Source organism: Aulonocara stuartgranti, assembly GCF_965226115.1.
Source record: "Aulonocara stuartgranti genome assembly, chromosome: 10".
NCBI classification, from domain to species: domain Eukaryota; kingdom Metazoa; phylum Chordata; class Actinopteri; order Cichliformes; family Cichlidae; genus Aulonocara; species Aulonocara stuartgranti.
In genome coordinates this window covers 6,746,060-6,767,655 of record NC_138946.1, presented here as the reverse complement: position 1 = coordinate 6,767,655, position 21,596 = coordinate 6,746,060, and the positions used below count along the sequence as shown (strand labels likewise).

At 38.6% G+C, this 21,596-nt stretch overlaps 2 protein-coding genes across 4 annotated transcripts in view; one reads left to right on the top strand and one right to left on the bottom strand.

Annotated features, from left to right (window-relative positions):
- arhgef12b (Rho guanine nucleotide exchange factor (GEF) 12b) overlaps window positions 1-14,204 on the top strand; it is a 47,047-nt gene extending 32,843 nt beyond the window's left edge. Inside the window, exons 20-36 of the mRNA XM_082547926.1 lie at window positions 575-726; window positions 831-977; window positions 2,160-2,245; window positions 2,965-3,090; window positions 4,227-4,341; window positions 4,471-4,571; window positions 4,681-4,758; window positions 4,840-4,915; window positions 5,074-5,241; window positions 5,899-5,986; window positions 6,076-6,156; window positions 6,274-6,362; window positions 6,975-7,280; window positions 7,481-7,699; window positions 7,788-7,984; window positions 9,660-9,732; window positions 9,827-14,204. Coding sequence (XP_082404052.1) covers window positions 575-726; window positions 831-977; window positions 2,160-2,245; window positions 2,965-3,090; window positions 4,227-4,341; window positions 4,471-4,571; window positions 4,681-4,758; window positions 4,840-4,915; window positions 5,074-5,241; window positions 5,899-5,986; window positions 6,076-6,156; window positions 6,274-6,362; window positions 6,975-7,280; window positions 7,481-7,699; window positions 7,788-7,984; window positions 9,660-9,732; window positions 9,827-9,840 — 2,116 coding nt within the window. The 3' untranslated portion in view covers window positions 9,841-14,204. The remainder of the gene's footprint in view (window positions 1-574; window positions 727-830; window positions 978-2,159; window positions 2,246-2,964; window positions 3,091-4,226; window positions 4,342-4,470; window positions 4,572-4,680; window positions 4,759-4,839; window positions 4,916-5,073; window positions 5,242-5,898; window positions 5,987-6,075; window positions 6,157-6,273; window positions 6,363-6,974; window positions 7,281-7,480; window positions 7,700-7,787; window positions 7,985-9,659; window positions 9,733-9,826) is intronic.
- On the bottom strand, window positions 13,389-20,068 carry tlcd5b (TLC domain containing 5b). 3 transcript variants are annotated; one of them, XM_082547930.1, is made up of 3 exons: window positions 19,742-20,068; window positions 19,037-19,228; window positions 13,389-17,846 (listed from the first exon to the last, which is right to left on the bottom strand). In XM_082547930.1, the coding sequence occupies exons 2-3, from the start codon at window positions 19,224-19,226 to the stop codon at window positions 17,299-17,301; spliced, it is 738 nt and encodes a 245-aa protein (XP_082404056.1). In that variant the 5' UTR covers window positions 19,227-19,228; window positions 19,742-20,068; the 3' UTR covers window positions 13,389-17,298. The 3 variants fall into 3 exon arrangements, with proteins under 3 accessions (XP_082404056.1, XP_082404054.1, XP_082404055.1); XM_082547928.1 differs by having other exon boundaries at window positions 19,775-20,068; XM_082547929.1 differs by having other exon boundaries at window positions 19,799-20,068.
- Window positions 20,069-21,596: the final 1,528 nt, after the last annotated feature.

Sequence of the window (21,596 nt, the reverse complement as noted above, 5' to 3'; positions counted from 1 at the left end):
GAAAGCAAAGAAAGAAAACCAAATTCAATTCAATTCAATTTTATTTATACAGCGCCAAATCACAACATCAGTCGCCTCAAGATGCTTTATATTGTAAGGTAGACCCTACAATTATACATACAGAGAAAAATCCAACAATCATATGACCCCATATGAGCAAGCACTTTGGCGACAGTGGGAAGGAAAAACTCCCTTTTAACAGGAAGAAACCTCCGACAGAACCAGGCTCAGGGAGGGCGACCCTCTGCCGCAGCCAAATAAAAGTTGTATCCATTTTCAAAGAGTTTTTGCTTATATTGGATATAAATAACCAAAGAGTTGTTATTATTTTTAAAAAATTTAATCTATGAATCAACATATTGGGGTCTTGTTTGTTTTCACTTTATGGTCATGGTTGTCACGGGACAAACCATCTATTAGAAAGGTGGGTTGGGAATTTTGTCAAAATATCCTAATGATACTGATACTTTTTAAATAGTTTATTGTGTTAAATAAAAATTTAAATGCAGTAACTGTTTCCCTTTCTAATGCCACATTTATCTTTATGATAGCCAGTCTCTCTTTGTCTCTTTAGGATGGAGGTACCGGGTGACATCCAGAGTGAAGATGACCAAGGCGGAGAGGCTGAGTGTGAAGAAGATCCTCTGATCTGGCAGGGACTGGTCCCTCGAGGCGTCCTGATGAGCTTAACGCAACAAGAGATCAACCGGCAGGAAGTCATCAATGGTAAATCGCCAATATTACACATTTTTTCAAAATGATTTAAAAAAAAAAAAAGAAATCTGTGCTAATTTTAGCCACATGCATGCATTTGTCCGTTCGCTCTTTAGAGCTGTTCTACACTGAGCGTGCACACTTGAGGATGCTGAAGGTGCTGGACTGTGTTTTCTGCCAGAGGCTGAACAGGGACGGCATCCTTCCACCAGAAGACATAAAACACATCTTTATCAACCTGGAGGAAATCCTTCAGCTTCATGGTAACAATCAATTAGCTGCACGGTAACACATTTCACACATGACTGAGTAGGGGCGTGGCTGTAATTGTGTTAATGAGACACATACTGTTTCCTTCATCTACGGCAGATTTTCATATATTCTAATTGATTGATTTTTGGATTTTGGTCATTTCATGGTCCAATGAAAAATCATTACAGGGAAGTGACTGAAAGTTACTGGATGTTACAATAAAGTAAAAGTTTATAATGTTATAAAAACACTTACAGCACACACTTTGTCCTTGTCACGCTGCCAATGGGCCAGATCATGTAAAAAAAAAAAAACTCGGAAATTTCACAGTGACACACACAAATATAAAGCTGGCGTCATAGTAAATGACTGTCCATGGTCCCTTGTAGGTTAAACACGTGTGCTGACATAGTCATGACACATCATTAGTGTTCACAGCCATGCATTTTCCCTCTTAAGCCCTTAACATGAACTGATTCAGGAAAACAGTCACAGGGAGAGGAGATGGTCCAGAGTGGGAGCTATAACAAGAGGGCGTGGTTTTAAATTTCAATCCCAATCCCAAAAAATAAAAACTGAATGGAACAATTACAGATTTTGTTTCTTCATTTTGAGACGTTTGACTACTTTATGAAAAATATTAGCTCGTTTTTATTTGATGGTAGCAATAAGTCTCAAAAAAGTCAGGACAGGGCCGTGTTTACTGCTGCGTCGCATCCCCTCTTCTTTTAACAGCTGAGGAGACCTGCTGCTGGACTTTTTGTTTGGCCTTTGGTGAGTTTGCACTGAGGAACTGAAACTTCTTTTCACTACTTACTTACTTTTCGAGCCGTTTGTTGCCCCTGTCCCTGGTTTGTGTTGCTGCCATCAAATTCAAAATGAGCTTTTTTTAAAATTATTTTTTATAAAATACTAAAAAGTCTCAGTTTTAAGATTTTATATGTTCTCTGTGTTCTAGTGTGAATAAAAGATGAGTTTATGAGATTTGCAAATCGCTGCATTCTGTTTTTATTTACTTTTTATGCAGCGTTCCAACTGTTTTGGAAATGGGGTAAAAACTTTAATTTTGTAAATGTTATGTTGCTAATCAATTAATGATTGAGAAATATGTGAGTCATCACCAAACTGAGCTAGCTGGTGAGTATTTTTGGATGTTTAAAAAAATAAAATAAAATCTTCTTGCTGTGCTCCAGTTTCTATAACAGAACAAATGACTGCAATCAGGAAGAGGAACGAGACGTCTGTGATCGGTCAGATCGGAGATGATCTCCTGGGATGGGTAAGGCTGGCTTCTAGTATCTGTGAGAGAGGACTGAAAACAGAAACAGGGTTTATTTGTATTTTTAGTCATATTTCACCTTCTGCCCAGACTAGATAAATGGTAAAGAGGTCTTCACAATCCCCACATTACATTATCTTAAAGACTTTTGAGGTCCATGTGTCTTTTCCCACAGCATCGCCATCAGGTCAAAATCAAAATTTGGGCAACAATTTGGGTTTAGTAAATAAATACCAGCAAACCTAAAACATTCCTATCAGCCTCAGCCTTTGTGTTTAGTCTTGATAGTGAAATATTATCCTGCTAACACGATAAAGGTACGTGTTCCAGTACCAGTGGTTGAGGCAGTAGTTTAGTGTCTACCTCATCACTTCCCTCTAATATGTTATGTGTAGATATCTAGAAATGGTCAGTTAATGTCCGAGCGGACTTACGGGTGGATGCTGTGATGGTGGAGGTGTCATAAGGCAGAGGAAATGAGTGCAAGTTCTTTGCCTGAATTATCTGGCAGGCCTTGCTTCTTTATTTATATCTAAAAGCGTCAATGTGTAAGTAGATAACTTCTGCTGGCATGGCTGCAGGTTCTCTGTGTTGTTGTTTTTAAAAAAAATATTTTTCAGAGTTGTTACAGTAGAAATCATCAAGTACATCATGCACTCTTAGCACGTAAGCTGGTAATATTTAAGCATTTTATGCTTTCTCTGTGCACTCGCATCCAGTTCAGTGGGGAGGAAGAGCAAAAGTTAAAGAGAGCAGTGGCAACCTTCTGCAGTAACCAGCCGTCTGCACTGGAGCTCATCAAGACGAGGCAGAAGAAGGACCAGAAATTCAACCTGTTCATGCAGGTGGGTGCAAGACTCCCACTGTAGTCTACCACCAGGAGGAAAGTGACTTTGGATGAGACAGATATTGGCAGGCAGAAGAACATTCGATTAAGTTTTAGTTAGTGTGCCAGTTCACAACAATTGTAAGCTCGCATCATTATAGAAAAATATCCAATGAGCCGACATTCTCCAATGAGCTCGCTTTATAGCAGGAAGAGACCCGAACAAGGCTAGGGGAGTGCAGGTACTCCCCCTCACGACTGGCTGTGGGTGTAGGGACAGTGTAGGAGCTAAGGCTCTAGATCAGTCACACGAGGCTTCTAGAGAGGGGAAGAACAAGAACTTGCCTAATTTGACCCAAATTGTATCGGTCTATTCAAAAATCTAAGGAGTTTGGAAAGAAAAGCAACTGGATTTTTAAAGTTTTTTGAAGACATTTCTCTCATCCAAGAAGTTTCTTCAGTTCTAAGACCAAACGGTGGAGAGTCCACTACTGATCATGTGCCCCAGCTCAAGGTGTGAAAAAGGGTGTGGGACAGCAAAATTAAAGATGTCCAGTGGTTTTCTTTCTGAACTCCTTAGGTAACTTTGCCCTGGATGACTGAGAACCTACACAGAGACACAGGATGAGTAAGTATCCATCTCCGTATGGAGAATGGATAAGAACGGTGGCACAGTTGGCTCCATATGAGTGACTTACATTCAGTTTATTGGAGATGCTTCATGAGTACATGCTTACTTAGGACCCTTGTACCAAGTGGCTTTTTGCAGCTTAAAGAACTTTTAAGTTACCCAGTAAATGTAACATAAGGGTAGAAGTGACAATACACACTTCATAATTAGAGGAATGTTGGTGCAATGGGCCCCCCCCCCCTTTCTTTTATTTTTTATCTAAATTTTAGGACTTTGATTGAATTTGTTGTATTATTATTCGTTAAAGATTTCATCTATCTTTTGTCTGAACCATGTTTTCTTTTGTTTCTATTTTGTATAACAAATGTCTGCATTTTGGGGCTTAAAGTAGAACATTGCAGTATCCCATAAGCTCGAATATTTCAGATTTTGTTTTATTGTCTCATATAATATCTGTTACAAAGGTTTTTTGTTGTTGACCTTCCTCATTCCTTGCTCTTCTCTTCCTTGTTGTCATTCTTCAGGAAGCTCAGAGCAACCGTTTGTGTCGCAGGCTGCAGCTCAAAGACATCATCCCTGTAGAAATGCAGAGAGTGACCAAATACCCGCTCCTGCTGGATAACATTGCCAAGTACACAGGTATAAATAAGATTTTATACATTTTAGTACAGATTCTGGAAACCGATTACCCTTTTCATTGAGGGGGAACAATTAATTTTAGTTTAATCATCAAGAACTGTTGGCTATGTTGGTTTTTTGTTCTTGTAGAGGACATTGAGGAAAGGAAAAAGGTGAAGAGAGCTGGAGACTGTTGTAAAAAGATCCTCAACCATGTCAACCAAGCTGTGAAAGAGGCTGAAAACAAACAGGTACACACATTAGAATCATCTATTTAATCATTTTATTTAAAGATATGTGCAGATTCATACAGGCTGAGATTTGGAAGGGTATTTTATGATTTATGTTGTGTCTTAACAGCGGCTCGAGGAGTATCAGAGAAGGTTAGACTTCTCGTCTCTGAAACAGAGTGAAAACCCTGTGATCCTGGAGCTGAAGGTAACAAACTTGTTTTAATCTGTTTACCTTGATATTTACTCTGGATTGTTTATGAAGTTCTGCCATGTGTTGTGTTTGCAGAATCTGGACCTCACTAAGAGGAAGATGGTTCATGAGGGTCCTCTCTCCTGGAAAGTCAATAAGGAAAAGACAATTGGTGTGTACACATCAGTATATGACAATACGATTAAAAAGACTATAATATCAGACATTTTTGTAGATTAAATACTTCTTCAGGTTTATTTTTGCATCCAAAATGAGACAGAACTTGTCAGATACACATACAGTTTTATACCACTAGTGTTTTCCTTTCAGAGCTGTACACACTCCTCCTGGAGGACATCATGGTCTTGCTGCAGAAACAGGATGAGCGCCTGGTCCTAAAGTTTCATGGCAAAAACATGGCCAGTGTCGTCGACACCAAGCACACCTTCAGCCCCATCATCAAACTCAACACGGTCTTGGTTCGACCTGTCGCAACTGGTAAGAACCGCAGACAAGTGGAAATGCTTTCAGGTTCGACCACACTGAGCATCTCCATAGTGCAGTGGTTTACTCCTAACAAGCAACGCATCCCTGGTTGAAGGAGTCACAGATCCCATTAGGGGTTGTATCAGGAAGGGTGTCAGGAGACAGGAAAGCTTTGGGAGAAAAAAAGACCAGGGGAAGACGTGCAGTAAATCCCTCAGTGTGGATTCAAACAATACAATAGGTCGCCTGGTCTCCCCTGTGAGCTAAACCATCATTTAGCTCAACATTTAGCTTAGCTTAGATTAGCATTTAGCTAAACCAGTATTTAGCTCACTGAAATAAGTTTAGAACCTTTTTTTTTTTTTTTTTACCCCCATAAACACACAGAGGTAGTGTTATGTTCTCAGTTGTGTCAAAGATGCAGAAGATTTTGGTTGGCATGCCAAATTTCCTCAGCCATTGTAGGAATGACAGTTTTACTGTGAGATCCTAACTGAGGACTTAGCATGCTAACCTTAGCTTTTAACTTAACCTCACAAGTTTCTTTGTTTTTTCATGTCAGTGACATTAGTTTCTGTATATTTTTCTATGTACACACTCTATTTTGAATGTAAATGTAGCTTTTGTGTCATGTGGACCAATCCTTGTTTGAAATTTTCTCTTCGTCAGACAACAAGTCTTTCTTTGTTCTGTCCATGTCCGAAAACGGGGCTCAGATCTACGAGCTGACGGCTCAGACGGTGTTCGATCAGAGAACGTGAGTGTCGCACCAAAACAATGCTCATGCACCTTCATCTGGTCACTTTTAGTCTGTTTCATCCAGCTGTGTCACCTCTGTTGCTCCAGGTGGCAACATCTAATCACACAGTGTGCCGAAGCCATGAAGGCCAAACCCCACAGGAGGGACACGCCTCCACCTCAGTCTGAGTGAGTCTGCTAATGCTGCAGACATTGTCACTGGTATTGTTGTTTGAGTGTGCGTGTTGTTGTTTTTTTGTTGTTGTTGTTTTTTAATTCACTGTTTACAATGTAAATGTGTTTCAGTGCGGAGCAGGATGCTATTAATATCATCAACAATGGGATGCCTAAACTGAGCAAAGATGAGACGCCGAGTGAAAGTATCCGTTCTGCAGGTATCTATATGTGTTTGTCAGTACCAAAAGTACTGATGGATAGATTAATTTATGGCTTTTTCAAATGATATATTAAATCAGAGATGTCAAAATAATTTTACATCATGGGTCACATGCAGCCCACTTTGATCTTAAGTGGGCCGAACCAACGTAACTCCACTGATGTTTAACTACACACACAAGTTCAATTTCAACAATACAGCTCAGTCTTTGTATGTAATAAAAAAGTGCTGCTGTAGTAAATTAATGAAATCTGTCAGCACAAATAAATAAATGTGCAAAATTATAGAAAAAAGCTCTGGTAGCTCATTGTTCATAAATCTTTCCCCCCCTGTGGACCCATTGTAAAAAATAACACTTTCTATGATAGATGATGAACTAAACGGGGAATTTGGTGTGTTTTAATTGTTAGTGTTCATCTTATATTTAATTGCTTTGGTGTAATATGGTGGAGGTAGTAGGAAAAGCTTTAAAACCTATGAAAATATAGTTAAAATACCCAAATCTATGCCCTCCAGCCGATTTGGAGTCTTTGCAAGTCTGATTCTGTTGTTGTTGTCGTTCATGGTTTTCTCTCTAACGCTTCATCACATTTTTTAATTTAAATCCCAGATATGAGCATCTCCGATAAAGTGGCTGCCTCTACTTCAGACATTCAAGATCCACCGGAGAGTCTCAACCCCTTTGATGGATTGAGATCAGAAGATGAAGAAGAGGAGCTGCCGATGACAGACGGGCAGGAGGAAGAGGAGCAGAATGGAGAGGTGGATGAAGCGGAGCTAGAGGCCTTCCTGGACGGGCAGCTGGCGGAGAGACTGCTGCAGGAAGGATCGCGGCTTGGCATTGCCCTTGAAAATGAAGAAGAGCACAATGCTTTTGTCATGCCTTGCTCCAAAGCTGAAGAAGCTCTAAAGACACGTAAGTCCTGATTACCTGTCAGTAGCACTGTGGATAGTTTTGACCCTGAGATGTTTGTTTTTATCATTAAGCTCAGTTTAATTCAAATAAATTCAGTTTTATTCATATAGCCTGGAAATATCCAGGAGAACCAATGTTTAATGGTAAAGAGAATATGCTGACATTCGCATGAGGAAAATGACCGCTGATGTCTGTTTCAGTGGCAATGCTGAAGCAGGCAGTCTTCACACACATGTTAAGCAGAGAAGCAGAGGAGGAAACGGAGGAGAGCAAGCCGAGTGGAGGCCGTGGGAGTCAGTCGAGTCCTTCTTTGCCTGAGAGCCCAGAGGGGCCCTCTGCTACCTGTGATGAGAGCCAGACGTCTGAAAGTTCACAGAAAGAACACCTGCAGCCTCCACCTGAGGCTGCTGAACGTAATGGTACTGCTGTACTCTAGTATTAAGAATTAATGACCAAAATATACTTGCATAACTATCTCACCATCTCCTGATCTGCATCTCCACCCAGGTGGCTTTGTGGTCCTGGATTTCCCCGGCTCTGAGGAAAGCAGCACTGATGATGATGTCGGAGTTGGAAGTGATGTTGGGATCGACATGAGGAAACTGCTGTCTTCCTCCTCGCAGATGGGAGGCGGAGGCCCCAACCTCAGTCGGCAGCTCATGACCCACCTGCGCCTCCTACAGGCCGATCTGCAGTATCTTAAGGTACCTTAGTATCTGAGGTCTGCTTTCTATATTCGCAAAACCTAAACATGGTGGGATGTCTCGCCTCTAGTGAGTCATTTTTGTGATGTTAAATTTACTGGAGTGTTGCCCTAACACACCTGATCTCTATTTTCTCTACCAGCTGTTTGTAGCCAGTGGATGATTTTCATATATCTGCTCTAAAAGCACAAAATTACCATCTGATAGCAATGCTGGGGTGTTTTTAATGTCTCTTTTTACTTGAACAGCAATATTAGGGCCAAATGTTTAATGCAGTAAGTAATATATTACTCATTAGATGTTCAGCAGCTGCCTAACAAGCAGACACAAAAGTTATAAGGTTAAACAAACTACTGATCCAAGCCCAGATGCAGGTTTGTTTTTTAAAGATTTTAAATTTGGTACATAACCATGGAAAAACCTGCTTACTCTTAAACTAAACCAGACTTTATTCTTTCATAAATTCAAGCCTGAAAAAATTATCTGGAGGATGGTTTGCATTTGGATGTGCTCTTCTAAGCAAATGAAGTCATGTTCTCTGTTTGTATTAAGATTATGCAAAAATGTATTTGCCTCCTCACATCTTTAGTTATATTTTCTTTTGTTTTTCTACCCTCTGAAATTCAAATCATTAACTGGCATCTGAGTCTTTTTTACATAACACAAGAAAAACATCTGGATTTTTCCCCAGGTAATGTAATTTAAATGTATTTTTAATTTGTAATTAACATATGTATCTTCTCCTAAATTCTTAAAAACTTTGACACGAAATGTAACTGAATGAACAATATAATCATCATATTATTATAAGTGTCTCAGATAACCTTTGGTATGAACTGGACCATACCACTGGTACAGACCAGTGGTATGGTCCAGTTCATACCAAAGGTTACTATATTCCTTGGTCCTCATCTCTTATTAACAGTAATAAGAGATGAGGACCAAGAAATATAGTTACAGAAAAATATATATACAGAAAAACCTAAATAAGTTGCACAATATTAATGAATTAATTTAATTTTTAGCAATACATTTAAAAATGCAGAATATAGCAAATATCATCCAAATTAAATCTCATATGTGCAAATTAATATTACATAATTTTTTATTGTCAGGTGATTCAATAAACTACTGATTTTAAATATAAATGTAGTTTTCTGGGAATTATTGAATGGTTAGTGCTTTAATATTTACAGGTAAAATGTCTCATTGCAATCACCATCTCTGCATTAACCTCCTAGGACCTGGCGTCCACATATGTGGACATCACATTTTGGGACGTCTAGACCAAAATACTTAATTTTTCTCTACAAGGGCCTGATATCCACATACGAGGACATTATACTGCCACTGTTCTATCAAAATTTGATACAAATGTCCTCATATGTGGATCTAATTTTTCTCAAAAACAAAAATTAGGTAAAAAAACAAAACAAAAAATCTGGTAATTCTTTGTTTTTACATTCTTTAGGTCCCAATCAACCCAAATAGCAAAGAAAAATAACAAATGCATGCCATGAAAGAGTTCGGGTCGTAGGAGGTTAAGATAACTTTTTTTTTTCTTCTAAATTCCTGTTTTGACTCCTGCATTTAAGCCCATTTTGTCAGTTTGACTGTATCTGTGTCTGATCTGTGGGCCACAGTCAGTTGTGCTGTAACGATGATCTGCTTCCAGGACATAGAGATGAAGTACAACGAACTGCAACAAACGCACGGCGATACAGCCACAGACTCGGATGACAACAACGGTGTGTTTGAATTCTCTCGGTCATCTCACTTTCATCAGCTTCACGCTCAATTTAATGTTTTGTATTTCAAACTCTCTTTCTGGTATTTTTTCAGATGGGATTCAGTGACGAAAGGCTTCCTGCTCTCTCGGCTGTCAGAGCCAAGTTTCATGTTGCTGCGTGCTCACCTTCCTCCACCTTTTACCACTGAAGGATTAATGTCTGATCTCCTACTTCAAAGGACGGTGTCATCGTCGCAGTCTGAATTACTCCACTATAAAGTCTTTCACAAAGCAGGAGCAGAAGAGACATATCACTGAGTTTTTCATGGACACTTTTTAGTATAATAATAATCACTGACTGCATAAATTATCTGAAACACTGGATATAATGAATGGAAAAAGGCTAAGCGACCATCTGACGACACAGACGTTCAGCAGACAAGAAGTGAGACATTATGACTGTGACCAGTACTGAAGGATTTTCCTCTTCAAAACTCAGTGTAAAAACCTGCAATAGAATAGATAGAGTCAATATACAAGTGCCCAATAAAATGCCAAAATGGAAGGTTAAAACACTCCCACCATAAAATTTACCCAGAAGGGATTTAATGCTGTTTTTAGCCAAGCTTTGCATTAAACGTTAAGCAGGTGATTGTCTGCTTTGGATCAGATATCTAGCAAAAACTCTGAATCTCACAAATCTACACCCTGAATCATTTTTTCAATTACAAGCACAAATATAATAAGGAGGTTTAATGCTGTGATTTCTATACAAAGACTCATAGACTTACTTGCTCAGCAGTAAAAACCAGATACTTTGAAGATGAATTTCACTTGAAACAGCCTCTTTCGTGGAAACTACAGGCAGCTGTGGCAGTCTGCTATTGGCCAAAGCAATCACACCGGTCACATTGTTCCCTAGTGACGAGTGGTTGTCTGGATATTTTCTATTTTAATTTTAAATTCTAAGATATTAAAAAATCAGTGGGCTTTACAGTTGGCGATAGGTGTGTTTTCCTCCCTGCTTTTCAGTCTTAGCTAAGCTAAGCTAGCACACTTGACAGGTCTGGACTTTACGCTCAGTATATCACGCTTGTATTTGCTGCATTAACATAATTTCAGGAAAACCAAGACGATTCTCATTATTCTGATTTTGGAGCATCAGAAAAGCTAAATATGAATTTGTTGTAAATTTCCTTTTATTGTGTTAGATACTATATGTGTAGGTTGTTAACAAGTGACACCAGATGCAAACAAAACAGTGTGACTTCCTTTTAGCTCAGTTGATAAAATAAGTGCTAATATTGAACTTTATGTGGGTTTAACTTTGACTTTGCAGCTGCGATGCTCTCGGATTTAGAAGTTTTAATTTCTCACTGACTGTGGGATACATTCTATAGTTACGATTTGATTCATTAACATGAACGTCTCATCTTAAGTAAGAAAAAAGGTGAAAATCCCCGTTTCTTATGATGGCAGGTTGATTTAGCTTTTTGTCTCAAGAAAACTAAAGGGTAATTTCTTGAGATAATAAGATGGTTTATCTCACAAGCATTTTGTTTTCCTGTTATTATGTGAAGATTATAGGAATACCCGATAGCCCCTGCCTATCTTGACCACTTATGAAGTTAAAAATGGGCAGAATTACTAAAGTGACATGTGCTACTTCAGCTGGGCTAATCGTAATAATAAGAGGACAACAGGGACCTTTTAAATTATTTTTTTAACAGCCTGGCACAGAGTGACCAACAACATGGCTTGATGAGTCCAACTGGAATCTAAAAATTCAATTAAAATTAATACAGTGAGAAGAAGTGGCATAGAAAGCAGTAGGTACACTTTTCAAGCATATTCACAGTCCTGTGCCCTAATACAGTATTACTAATATTATAGTAGAATTATATGCATGTGTGCAAGAGTTAAAAATATTTTTTGTATTACAGCCGTTTTCACAGAAAAACAAGTATCCAGACTTTAGTGTAAAATAAATCCTACAAAAGAAGTTGGCAATTAGACAAGAAATAAAAGTTTCTGCATAATAGTATGACTCCTTATGTAGTATGACCTTTGAGTCTAATAAATGATTCTGTGTTGCTGGATCATAATTCATTATATTTATATACAGTGGTGTGAAAAAGTGTTTCCCTTCTTCCTATTTCTGAGTGTTTTGCATATTTCTGACAGTGAAATGTTTCAGATCATCAAAGAAAGTTTTATATTAGACAAAGATAACCTGAGTAAATACAAAATACTGTTTTTAAAAGATGGTTTCATTGATTAAGGGAGAAAAATTTTCCAAACCTACCTGGTCGCGTGTGAAAAAGTGGCTAAGTTCAGTTTCACCAAACAGTCAGGCCTTATTACTGACAGACCAGTTGAATCACTTAAATAAAACCTGTCTGACAAAGTGACGCAGGCTAAAAGATCCCAAAAAGCAACACATCATGCTACAATCTAAAGAAACTGCTAAGTAGCAAAGTCACTGACATCTATCAGTCTGGAGAGGGATAAGAAAGCCATTTCTAAGGCTTTGGGACTCCAGTGAAACACAGTGGGAGCCATTATACCACAAAACAGTGGTGAACAACATTAAAGAACCGCAGGCTTCACATATCTAAGTTAATGTCAGAGGTCATGATTCAACAATAAGAAAGAAACTGGGCAAAAATGGCATCCATTCAAAGTCCTGACCCGAATCCAATTGAGATGCTGGGGAATGACCTTAAGTGGATTCATGCTGGAAAGGCCTCTCAATAAGTGGGTGAAAAACAAGAATTCTGCAAAGATTAGTGGACTAAAATTCCTCTACAGCTCTGTAAAAGACTCATTGCCAGTTACTGCAAACGCTTGATTGCAGTTGTTGCTGCTAAGGGTGGCCCAACCAGTTAATAGGTTTAGGGTATTCACTTTTGATTTGGTTTTCTCTCTTAATAATAAACAACTTTGTTTAGAAACTGAATTTTGTGTTTAGTTGTTATCTTTGTCTTATATTTCAATTTGTTCGATGATCTGAAATATTTAAGTGTGGCAAACATACAAAAAACAAACAAACAAACAAACAAACAGGAAATTGGGAAGTGTGTATGTTTAATTTTGCAACTGGTATAATTTAATTATTTACTGCTGTGTAACAGTATAGGAATTGAATTGAACCACTCCTATCCATGCTCTCATCCAGTAACGCTGAACATTGTAAGGTTTCCAGTGTGACTGAATTGTGCGATGACACCAGGAAGTAACAATAACTTCTTTGAAGTGGGGAAGGGCAGTGACACCCCGTACCAATCTGGATACGCCCATGTACTAAAGATTTGAACAGAAAGCTGCAAAGCTAGGCTCATTTTCTCGCAATAACTAAATGTATAACTTGTTCATCTCACTAGAAAACAAGTTTAATTGCCTCAAGATAAATTACTAGATAATTTGATTTGTTCTCACAAAATGAAAAAATTGCATTAAAAAACCTTTTTAATTATGTGCATGTCCAATATCATCTTCTGTATTCCTTTAATTACTATACGCTTGCCAGTTACCATTGTCTCTGTATGATTTTTTTTCATAGCAATGCAGTGCTGTATAGCAGCTGACTTAAACAGTCACAGATTTTAAACAACCGGAAGCACTTAAATGTAGCAAAAAACAAACAAAACAAAAAAATAATGTCTCCAGTCTGCAGTCCATCAGTTTTATCCTTCTATCAAATAAACAGTAAATCAAAAAACAAACAAAAATCATTCAAAAATAAAATGCAGATGGACAAAAAACTCTTCAGATGGTTGGTTGATGCTTGGTTGACTAGCTGAAGTGTATGTAGTAAACCAGTTTTGTCCAACCTGTGTTTTTAACTATAAAAATACATTCACGCAGACATCTGCGCTTCACTTTTAAGGTTGGGCTGAAAATAGATTCACCGGCCACAAGACTGCGCCGTGGCTCCGGTTTGTGGATAAATATGTTCAGGCAAAAACGATGACTGCTTTGGACTGCGTTCAGGGTAAAGGCGTATATTGTACAATGACTGCATGTCAGTAATTTTGTTCGTGTTTTTACTCGCACCTTTTTGTTTTACACCATGCTATCATGTAATGCTTTAACACAAACTGCTCAAAAAGAGGAGAATTAATCCATTTTATAAATGTTATTGTAAATGTTATATTTTTTGTTACATTGTTATTAACTCTGTTAACATGTTTATGACACAAGAAGCTCATTGTTTGTGAAAATTAAGGAAAAGATGAATGGAAATTTTTGTTTAATTTTATTTGATCTTGATGGGGAAGTGAGATAACAGACTGTGCTTAAAAATAGAGCTAAACTTTGCCCTGAAAAGTGAAGCGAATGCTTAAGTGCCTTAAACTTGTTTTTGTTCAAATGGCCAGCAGGGGGCAGTACATCTGGTTACAAAAAGAAGTCCTGTTGTACAGAAGTCTGTGTGAAAATGACCCTACTGCTGATTGATTGAGTAAACAGTTTTCATGTGCATCAATGGAACATGATGTTTAGTTTGTATTCCCTGTTAGGTTAATAAATCAGGGTTTAGGACGCACCAGTCTTGTGATTGACAGGTTGCTATGGTATCGGGAGACCGTTTGACTGGTTTCTCAATCAGATCCACTCTATAGAGGATACAAGAGGAGTATAACATGAGTTTGTAAGGACCCATTATGAAACCTCTGATTTTAAATTATGGGTCTAATCATCGGGTGTTTTTAGAGCTAGAAGGAAGGAATAGTAACCTGTCAGTTAATGCTAGGTGACTTAACGTGGGACTCTACAGGATTTGACCAATTTAAATGCATCAATATAGAGGCCGTCTTTGAGTCTTGTAAAGTACAGTTTCACATCTTCATGCTGCTTAGAACGAATAAGTGCAGAAAACAGTTCATCGAATGTCTACTTAAGACAGACTCTAGAGGCCGCTTCCCATATTAAAATGCCCAACATAATAACTTCATGGCATTTAAATGCATGTTTTTATCCTGATAGAAAAGAAAACTAAAAACAAAACAGGCTTGGCCTCTGTAGATAGTTTTCACAGGTGCTCTGACTTATGAAACTTAAGTTTTTATGGTTTTGGTGCATGTTTATTAAATGTATATAGTATAATATGGCCTTTCTTTGTACCAGAGAAGGCAATATAATATACCACATTCATATACAAGCTTGTGCTTCAGTTTTAGTGAATGAAATTTACTATTACTATTTCTGGTCTAGTATATAGTCATCTACAGTGGCCTAGCAAAAATAAAGAATTAAAAAAAAAACACACACACACACAACAGACATTAAATAAAACCCAATGGAGATGGGGGAAAAAGACAAAATGCGCACAAAAAACAAAAAGGAAAACACTAACATGATGGAACAGCAGTGGAAACGACAAGCTAACAGAACAGAAAACATCTAATAGCAAACATGTATCTACAGTATTGAATGAAACTTGATTAAAACACACATTATATTGCATGTTTTTCTTCCCCAAAACAATGTACTGCATCAGATCTATACTTTATAAAGGTTGTCCCAAGGAACAAAGCTCAAACAAAAAGAAGTTTCAAACTCATTCAGACTAAATTAAAGGGAAAAAATGTGAATGTGCCACCTTATGATATCAAGCCTGGTTTCAGTGCAGTTGTCCCCTTAGAAGAGATTCTGAGAGATCCAAAGGGAAGAGCGTCAAAGAACTGTTTGATGAATATAAAACTGAGCTGTGAATTATATATGCTCTTTGCAGCCATCAGATCTCAACCTAACTGAACACCTTAAATCACTTATTCAAACTTTATTAAAACACTTTATCATTCTTTATACAGGTGCAGTCCCTGAAAAGTTCTTGGGATGTGTGAAAGATGTCAGAATTACCAATTAAATTAGCATTTTATTATTAAATAATTCAAAAAATAAAAAATAAAAACACAATACAACTTAGATTTTGGTCACTAAGCAGTAATTCATGATCCAGTGCCCTCCTTTAGCTGAACTCTACATCCAGGAACATTTCCAAAGCACGCATGGTAGTTAAAAAACAAACTGTTTGACACATTTTGTAAAAATGGAAAATAGCTGAGATGTCCTACAAAGCACTCGTATATTCACGCAGCGGGATAATTTGCTACTTTTTCCAAATAGCAAGTAACAATAACTCCATTATGAAACGGTGTAAAAATCTCTGAGCAAACAATCAGAAACAGACTTGGTGAGGGTGGACCGAGGGCCCAACATGCTTGAGTGGGCCCTGTGCTCACTCACTGGCACTGGTATTCTGGCATTTGCCGTAGAATACCAGAATTGGCAGGTCCATCACTGGCGCTCTGTGCATATAAACATTATATTGCCTGTAACATCAGTCTGCACAGCCAGTTTGTTGGTAGGTCAATGAAGGTCTGTGGCGGTATAGCTGTGCATCCATCCATGGATATATCTCCAAACAACAATGCCCTGCCTCATGTGGCCATGGTTTGCAGGCAGTTCCTGAAGGATAAAGGAATTGATATCACTGAAAAGCCGCCTGACATAAATCCAACAGATCACCTCGGGGCCATTACATTCTGGTCCATCTGATGCCCCCAGGTTGCACCTCAGACGTTCCAGGAGCTCAGTGATGCCCTGATGTGGGAGGAGATCTCCCAGCACACCATCCGTCGTCTCATTAGGAGCATGGCCCGAAGCTGTCGACATGCATACAAGCAAAAAGGACTAGCCTACTGTATAATTTCTTCACTTTGATTTCAGGAGTGTCTTTGAATTCAGTCCTTTATAGGTTGATACTTTTTGATTTCCACCAAGCAGATCACAGGTGCATCTCAGGGCCAACACAGAGACAGACAACAGCTCACACTCTTACATGATCCAACACTTGCTTGTTTTCCTGAACAAGTTAACTTAACTCGATTCTGTGACAATGAATCTTAAGCTGCTTCTGCTCAGCTGTGCTGAGAATCATTAAAGTGATGGTTGAGATTTCCAGTAAATCAATCAATCAGTTAATCAATCAATCAGTTAATCAATCAATCAGTTAAAAATAGGTTTAATATGGATTTCAAAATCTTATTTTGTTTTGATATGTACCTATTTTCAGTGATATCAATTTTAATAGCAGGAAATTAAAAATTTCTTTCTCTCGTTTTTGCCATATTTTTCAAGTAGCCTATATTTTTAGTGGCCCCCATATGTTCACCCCTATGAAGAAAATCTGGAGGCACCCCTGGATAGAGTCCCACAGTGTAGCTATCATTTTAAACTTCTGTCCTCCTGTAATTATACCCCAGGAGATTCTGTGCTATGAATGTTTTGTTCCATCGCAATAAATTTGCTGGTACTTTTTGGATAAGCATGCAAAAACATCAGACATTTAGACTACTAAAGCTGACTGTTGCTAATACAACTTAAACTTTTTGCTATGAAGCAACCCATGGCATTTTAAAACAAGGTTAGAGTGCGCTCATGATAAGCAATAACTTTTCTCTTTTATCTGGGGACTCATACTATTACAGCATATTAAAAATATTTAGTAATCTTTTATTATTCTCATGCTGTACATAGCACCTTTAGAGCTCTTGAAGCCCTTAGACAGAACGTTAGCTTTTCATTCACTCTTGTCTGAATGTCCACCCACCTTTTGTCTGTCCATGTCTTTGAGTTTGTGGTTCTCTATCCACCTTTTATACTTAGCCTTGCTTTTCTTGTAGCCAAATCTGGCTATGTCAACCATGAACACCCATGCCAGCCCGTACATAACCACTCCACCAAGCTTCATTATCATTGAAGTCCTAGGAGAGGTGAGCTCGCAGTAGAACATCACCGTGCCGACTCCCACGCGAACAGTGGCAAACAGTAAAATAAAAAGCAGGTCCACCGCGTCGCCCAGCAGGCTGTCGTACAGGCCCACCTGGCGGAGGAACCAGCGGGTCTGCAGCAGGGGATTGGTGAGCTCGCTGCCAAAGATGACCCCGCAGGTTTCACAGCCTGACACTCCCATCAGCAAAGCCAGCAGGATGCCTGCGATACTGGCAGCATGATGTGCAAGCATGACGGGGCCCTCCGTGTGGTAGCATACACACCAACCCATGTCGAAGAAGAAGTAGCCGAGGCACACAGCCAGGGCGAAGCTCTGGAGCTCTGTGTTTTCTGTACCTGGGTGATGATAAGAAGAAGGTCATCTGTATTTAATATTTTCTTTATTATTATATGAAAAAATTCTTAATGCAAATTTAGTGCTTGGAGAAATAACGTGAAGGTGTTTAAAGCATACCGTGCACCTCTGTATGCTGCACATTTAAAGGCAAACTGTAAAAAGCTGGTTTATAATGAAGTCGCCTATAAAACTGAGAGTCCTTATATTTAAAGCTGTATCAAGAGATCTCAGGTTTGGAGGCTTAATACTTATGAGAATGAAATCATAGTTTGACTTGTGCTCATTTGGATAAGTCAGGGTTTTTTGGTTAGCAGTATTTTTGAGTGGATCCTGTTTAATTGACCTCTTTTTATGGGCCCACGTATTTCTTACAATAACCTACTTACATTTGTTTGTGGTTTCGATATATTTCTGTGTCTTTTTCGGGACCATAAAACCCACTTTTTTGGAAAATTACACCTGTACCTGCAGGTTTTTGACTGCTTGGTTCTTTGCTGTCTTCATCTTTTGGATATTTAAGGGCCACCACAGAGAATCATCTCCCTCCATGTTACCCAATCCCTAGCTTCTGTTGCACCAACCCTCACTAATACATCCATGAATCTTCTCTGTGCTTTTCCTCTTAACCTCCTGCCTGGTACCTCCATCTTTAGCATCCTTTGCCCTATATAGACCACATGTACCATCCTGGTACAGCTATTTTTATGTACTTTTATTTAAATGTATTATACCGACCTAAATTCAATCATAATCATTTGTACATTTTTTTTAAATCACTGTCTTTAATTCACAAACTAATTAAAACTGTGCTTATATTGATTCATTCATGGACTGATTACATTAATCCTTTCACTCTGTGATTAATTACCTGACTTATTGGTTCATTTAATGCAGACTGTGAATGTGTTTCACCTCCATTACCCACCAAAATGATTTACACTTTACTTTTCATTAAATTTTAAAATATGCTGAACATCAGCGCCATGCTGCTGATCCTGTTAACTCTCAGTGAGGACAGTAGACTGCTATAATTAGCACCAGTCTGAATTTACATCACCACATGACCAGAAAGAGAGCATAATTAAATTAAATTAAATTAAATTAAATTAAATTAAATTAAATTAAATTAAATTAAATTACTAACTATACTTTGTAACTGCATTGGTAACATGTCTATTGATCCACTGACCTGCATGCGTGAAGGGCCAGGGTCCGTCTACGAAAACAACGTAGGCTGTGAGCAGCACTATGAGGACGCCGTGGGACAACGTGACCAGGCGACAGTTCCACTCGGGTCCCCGCTGGGTGAAGGTGCAGACGAACAAGAAGTAGAGACACAGCCAGCCAATCAGGCTGCAGATGACCTCCAGCATCGGCATGGCTGTGTGTTTGGGAAGAACAGACACATCTGAGGTCTTTTACATGAGACTGGATCTAAGAAGAAGTCACTGAAAGTGTAATGCATTGATTTTATATTTGAACATATTTACATACAATATTAGGTTAACCATGTAGATGGATACTGAGTCCATGTAGGGTTAATGGGTTATTTACTCCAATGAAAACAAGCTTATTTGAAACAGTGATGACATAATAAGGTAAAATTTGACTTTAAACTGTGACTTGCTTATTGTCAAAAACAAATGTCAATTTCTTTAAAACGTCACTTTTTAAAAACACTTGTGGGCACCAAGCAGCAAAGGCATACCTGCTGCTAACTAATGACAACACAGCTAAACATGCCTGGCATTATATAAAATGTCAGTTTGTGCATTAATAAAAATGCTGAAATTTCTTCATATCTGCGGGTACATTACAGTGTGCTGTAAACTCTGTGTTAACCAATCGGTAGCAAGCAGGTTTTAAAGAAGCTAGATTTGGAAACAAAACCAACCTTAATTTAAAATGATTTTATGCAATAATGCACCTGTGGCTGCTGGGTATTGCTGACCAAAGTACGTGTCCATATTCTGAAATAGAACAGTCATGCCGTGGTTTGCCTTAACTCCTCCTCCTCTCAGTCGTCCTCACGTTCAGGATGCTTGTAGATATGGACTCCATCACTGAGGTAGCCTCAGCCTCCATCACTGTTTACGCTCCATAAAGCCTCCATCAAAATTCTGTCAGCTCAGCATTTTTTTTAATGGACACACTCGGCCAAGATGACAGATATGCCATGTGCAGGCTACTATGGACAGTTAGTGGATCCTGTTTCCCTTCCCCCTGGAAGTCAGACTTGATCCTCTTAAAGGATTACAGCCTCCTCTTCTCTGCACATACCTGCTTTTGGACAGGGCGGGTGATACCAGGCTGCAGAGCAGCACATGCATAATAGTAAAGTGAAGACGGGATAAGTGACTGAACTGTATAGTGGATGCTCGGATGGGTGGATGATAGAATTGTACAATTATGTGAACAGCAGTATTTCAGATACAGCTCCACCTGCATAAAGCAAAAGTACTGTCACAGCCTCTCCTCACTTTACAGCTCCTCCTATGACACCTGGACTATTTTTAATCGAAATGAACTGCACATAGTAATGTTTTACTTTGAAATTAAGTGAGCCTATCCAATTTCTTCTTCTTCTTCGTCCGCCTAAAATCTCGTCTCGCAGCTTTGAGAAAGCTCCCACATATTTTACATCATTTCTTGGGCCCATTTGGGAATACTGTGATGTGACTTTTGGTAGCGATTTGTCAGAGTTGTTGTGAAATTCCCAAAATACTTCAGAATTTTTCCCCATTCATTCGAATAAGAAAGTGTCTAAAAAGATCACCAACCCAGGCCACTTTCGAGCCCACTTTTCAGATCTTTGTGTCTTCGTTTTTTTCCCCAGTTGTTTTGAGCAAGAGGTTTTTTTTAGCATTTGCTTGCTACTTCCTGTAAAGCAGTCTCTCTATATGTAACTTGATGTGCACTGGTCTGTTTTTATTAATTTTTGCCGTCCTGTGCATTTCATCAGCACTTTAAACTGCCTTCCACATAAATAGGACACTGACTGAAAATAGAGACTTAAAAACAGAATGGGGATCATTTAGAGGAGGCAGACTGATATGTGTGATACTGCAGGATTAGAGGCCAAAATCTGTGATGTATTGAGCAGATGACACACCAGACCTGGATATTGCAGACTCTGTCCATACTGTGTTGACATAACAGCAGATGCCACACTATGTTCTTCTGTAAAATGGTTAATTTCACTGACATAATGACGATCAAGTCAGTAATGCTTGTATTTTAAAATTAGATAAATAAATAAATAAATAAATAAATAAAACTGCACTCAGGGTAGTTAGAAAACCCTGTAAACATTTCAGAAGAGGGGGAGTGTGCGCTCTGAGGGCAGGTGGTTGATGCAGGTGGGTGAGTTACATACAGAAAATACTCACAGCAGCACCGAGGCCAGAAGTTTTCACATGTGACCCTCCAGGCATTTCATTCACCTCTGCTACGGCAGGTTAATACCCTGTGAGGCGAAGGTCGGGTGCTCACCTGACAGCTCTGCAGCATTAACCCACTTCCAGATCAGCTCTAATCTGACACCCGAGTAGATTATCGGCTAGGAAGGTAAAGCTATAACAGATATTATTACTCTATCAGATTATTATGCTACTTTCATAACAGTGAACACATATACAGGTGCTGAATTAGCCAGGAAACTGTAGACAGCCTGGACACAATTATAATACTATGTTGATGTAATTTGATTGACACAAGTGATATTGAACAACATAATATAAATATGATCC

Coding starts and splice junctions, on each gene's coding strand:
- tlcd5b (XM_082547928.1), bottom strand. CDS start 19,835: ATGACTGTTCTATTTCAGAATATGGACACGTACTTTGGTCAGCAATAC. Junction 19,229..19,774: donor GCAATACCCAGCAGCCACAG/GTGCATTATTGC, acceptor CCAAACACACAG/CCATGCCGATGCTGGAGGTC. Junction 17,847..19,036: donor CTGGCCCTTCACGCATGCAG/GTCAGTGGATCA, acceptor ATCATCACCCAG/GTACAGAAAACACAGAGCTC.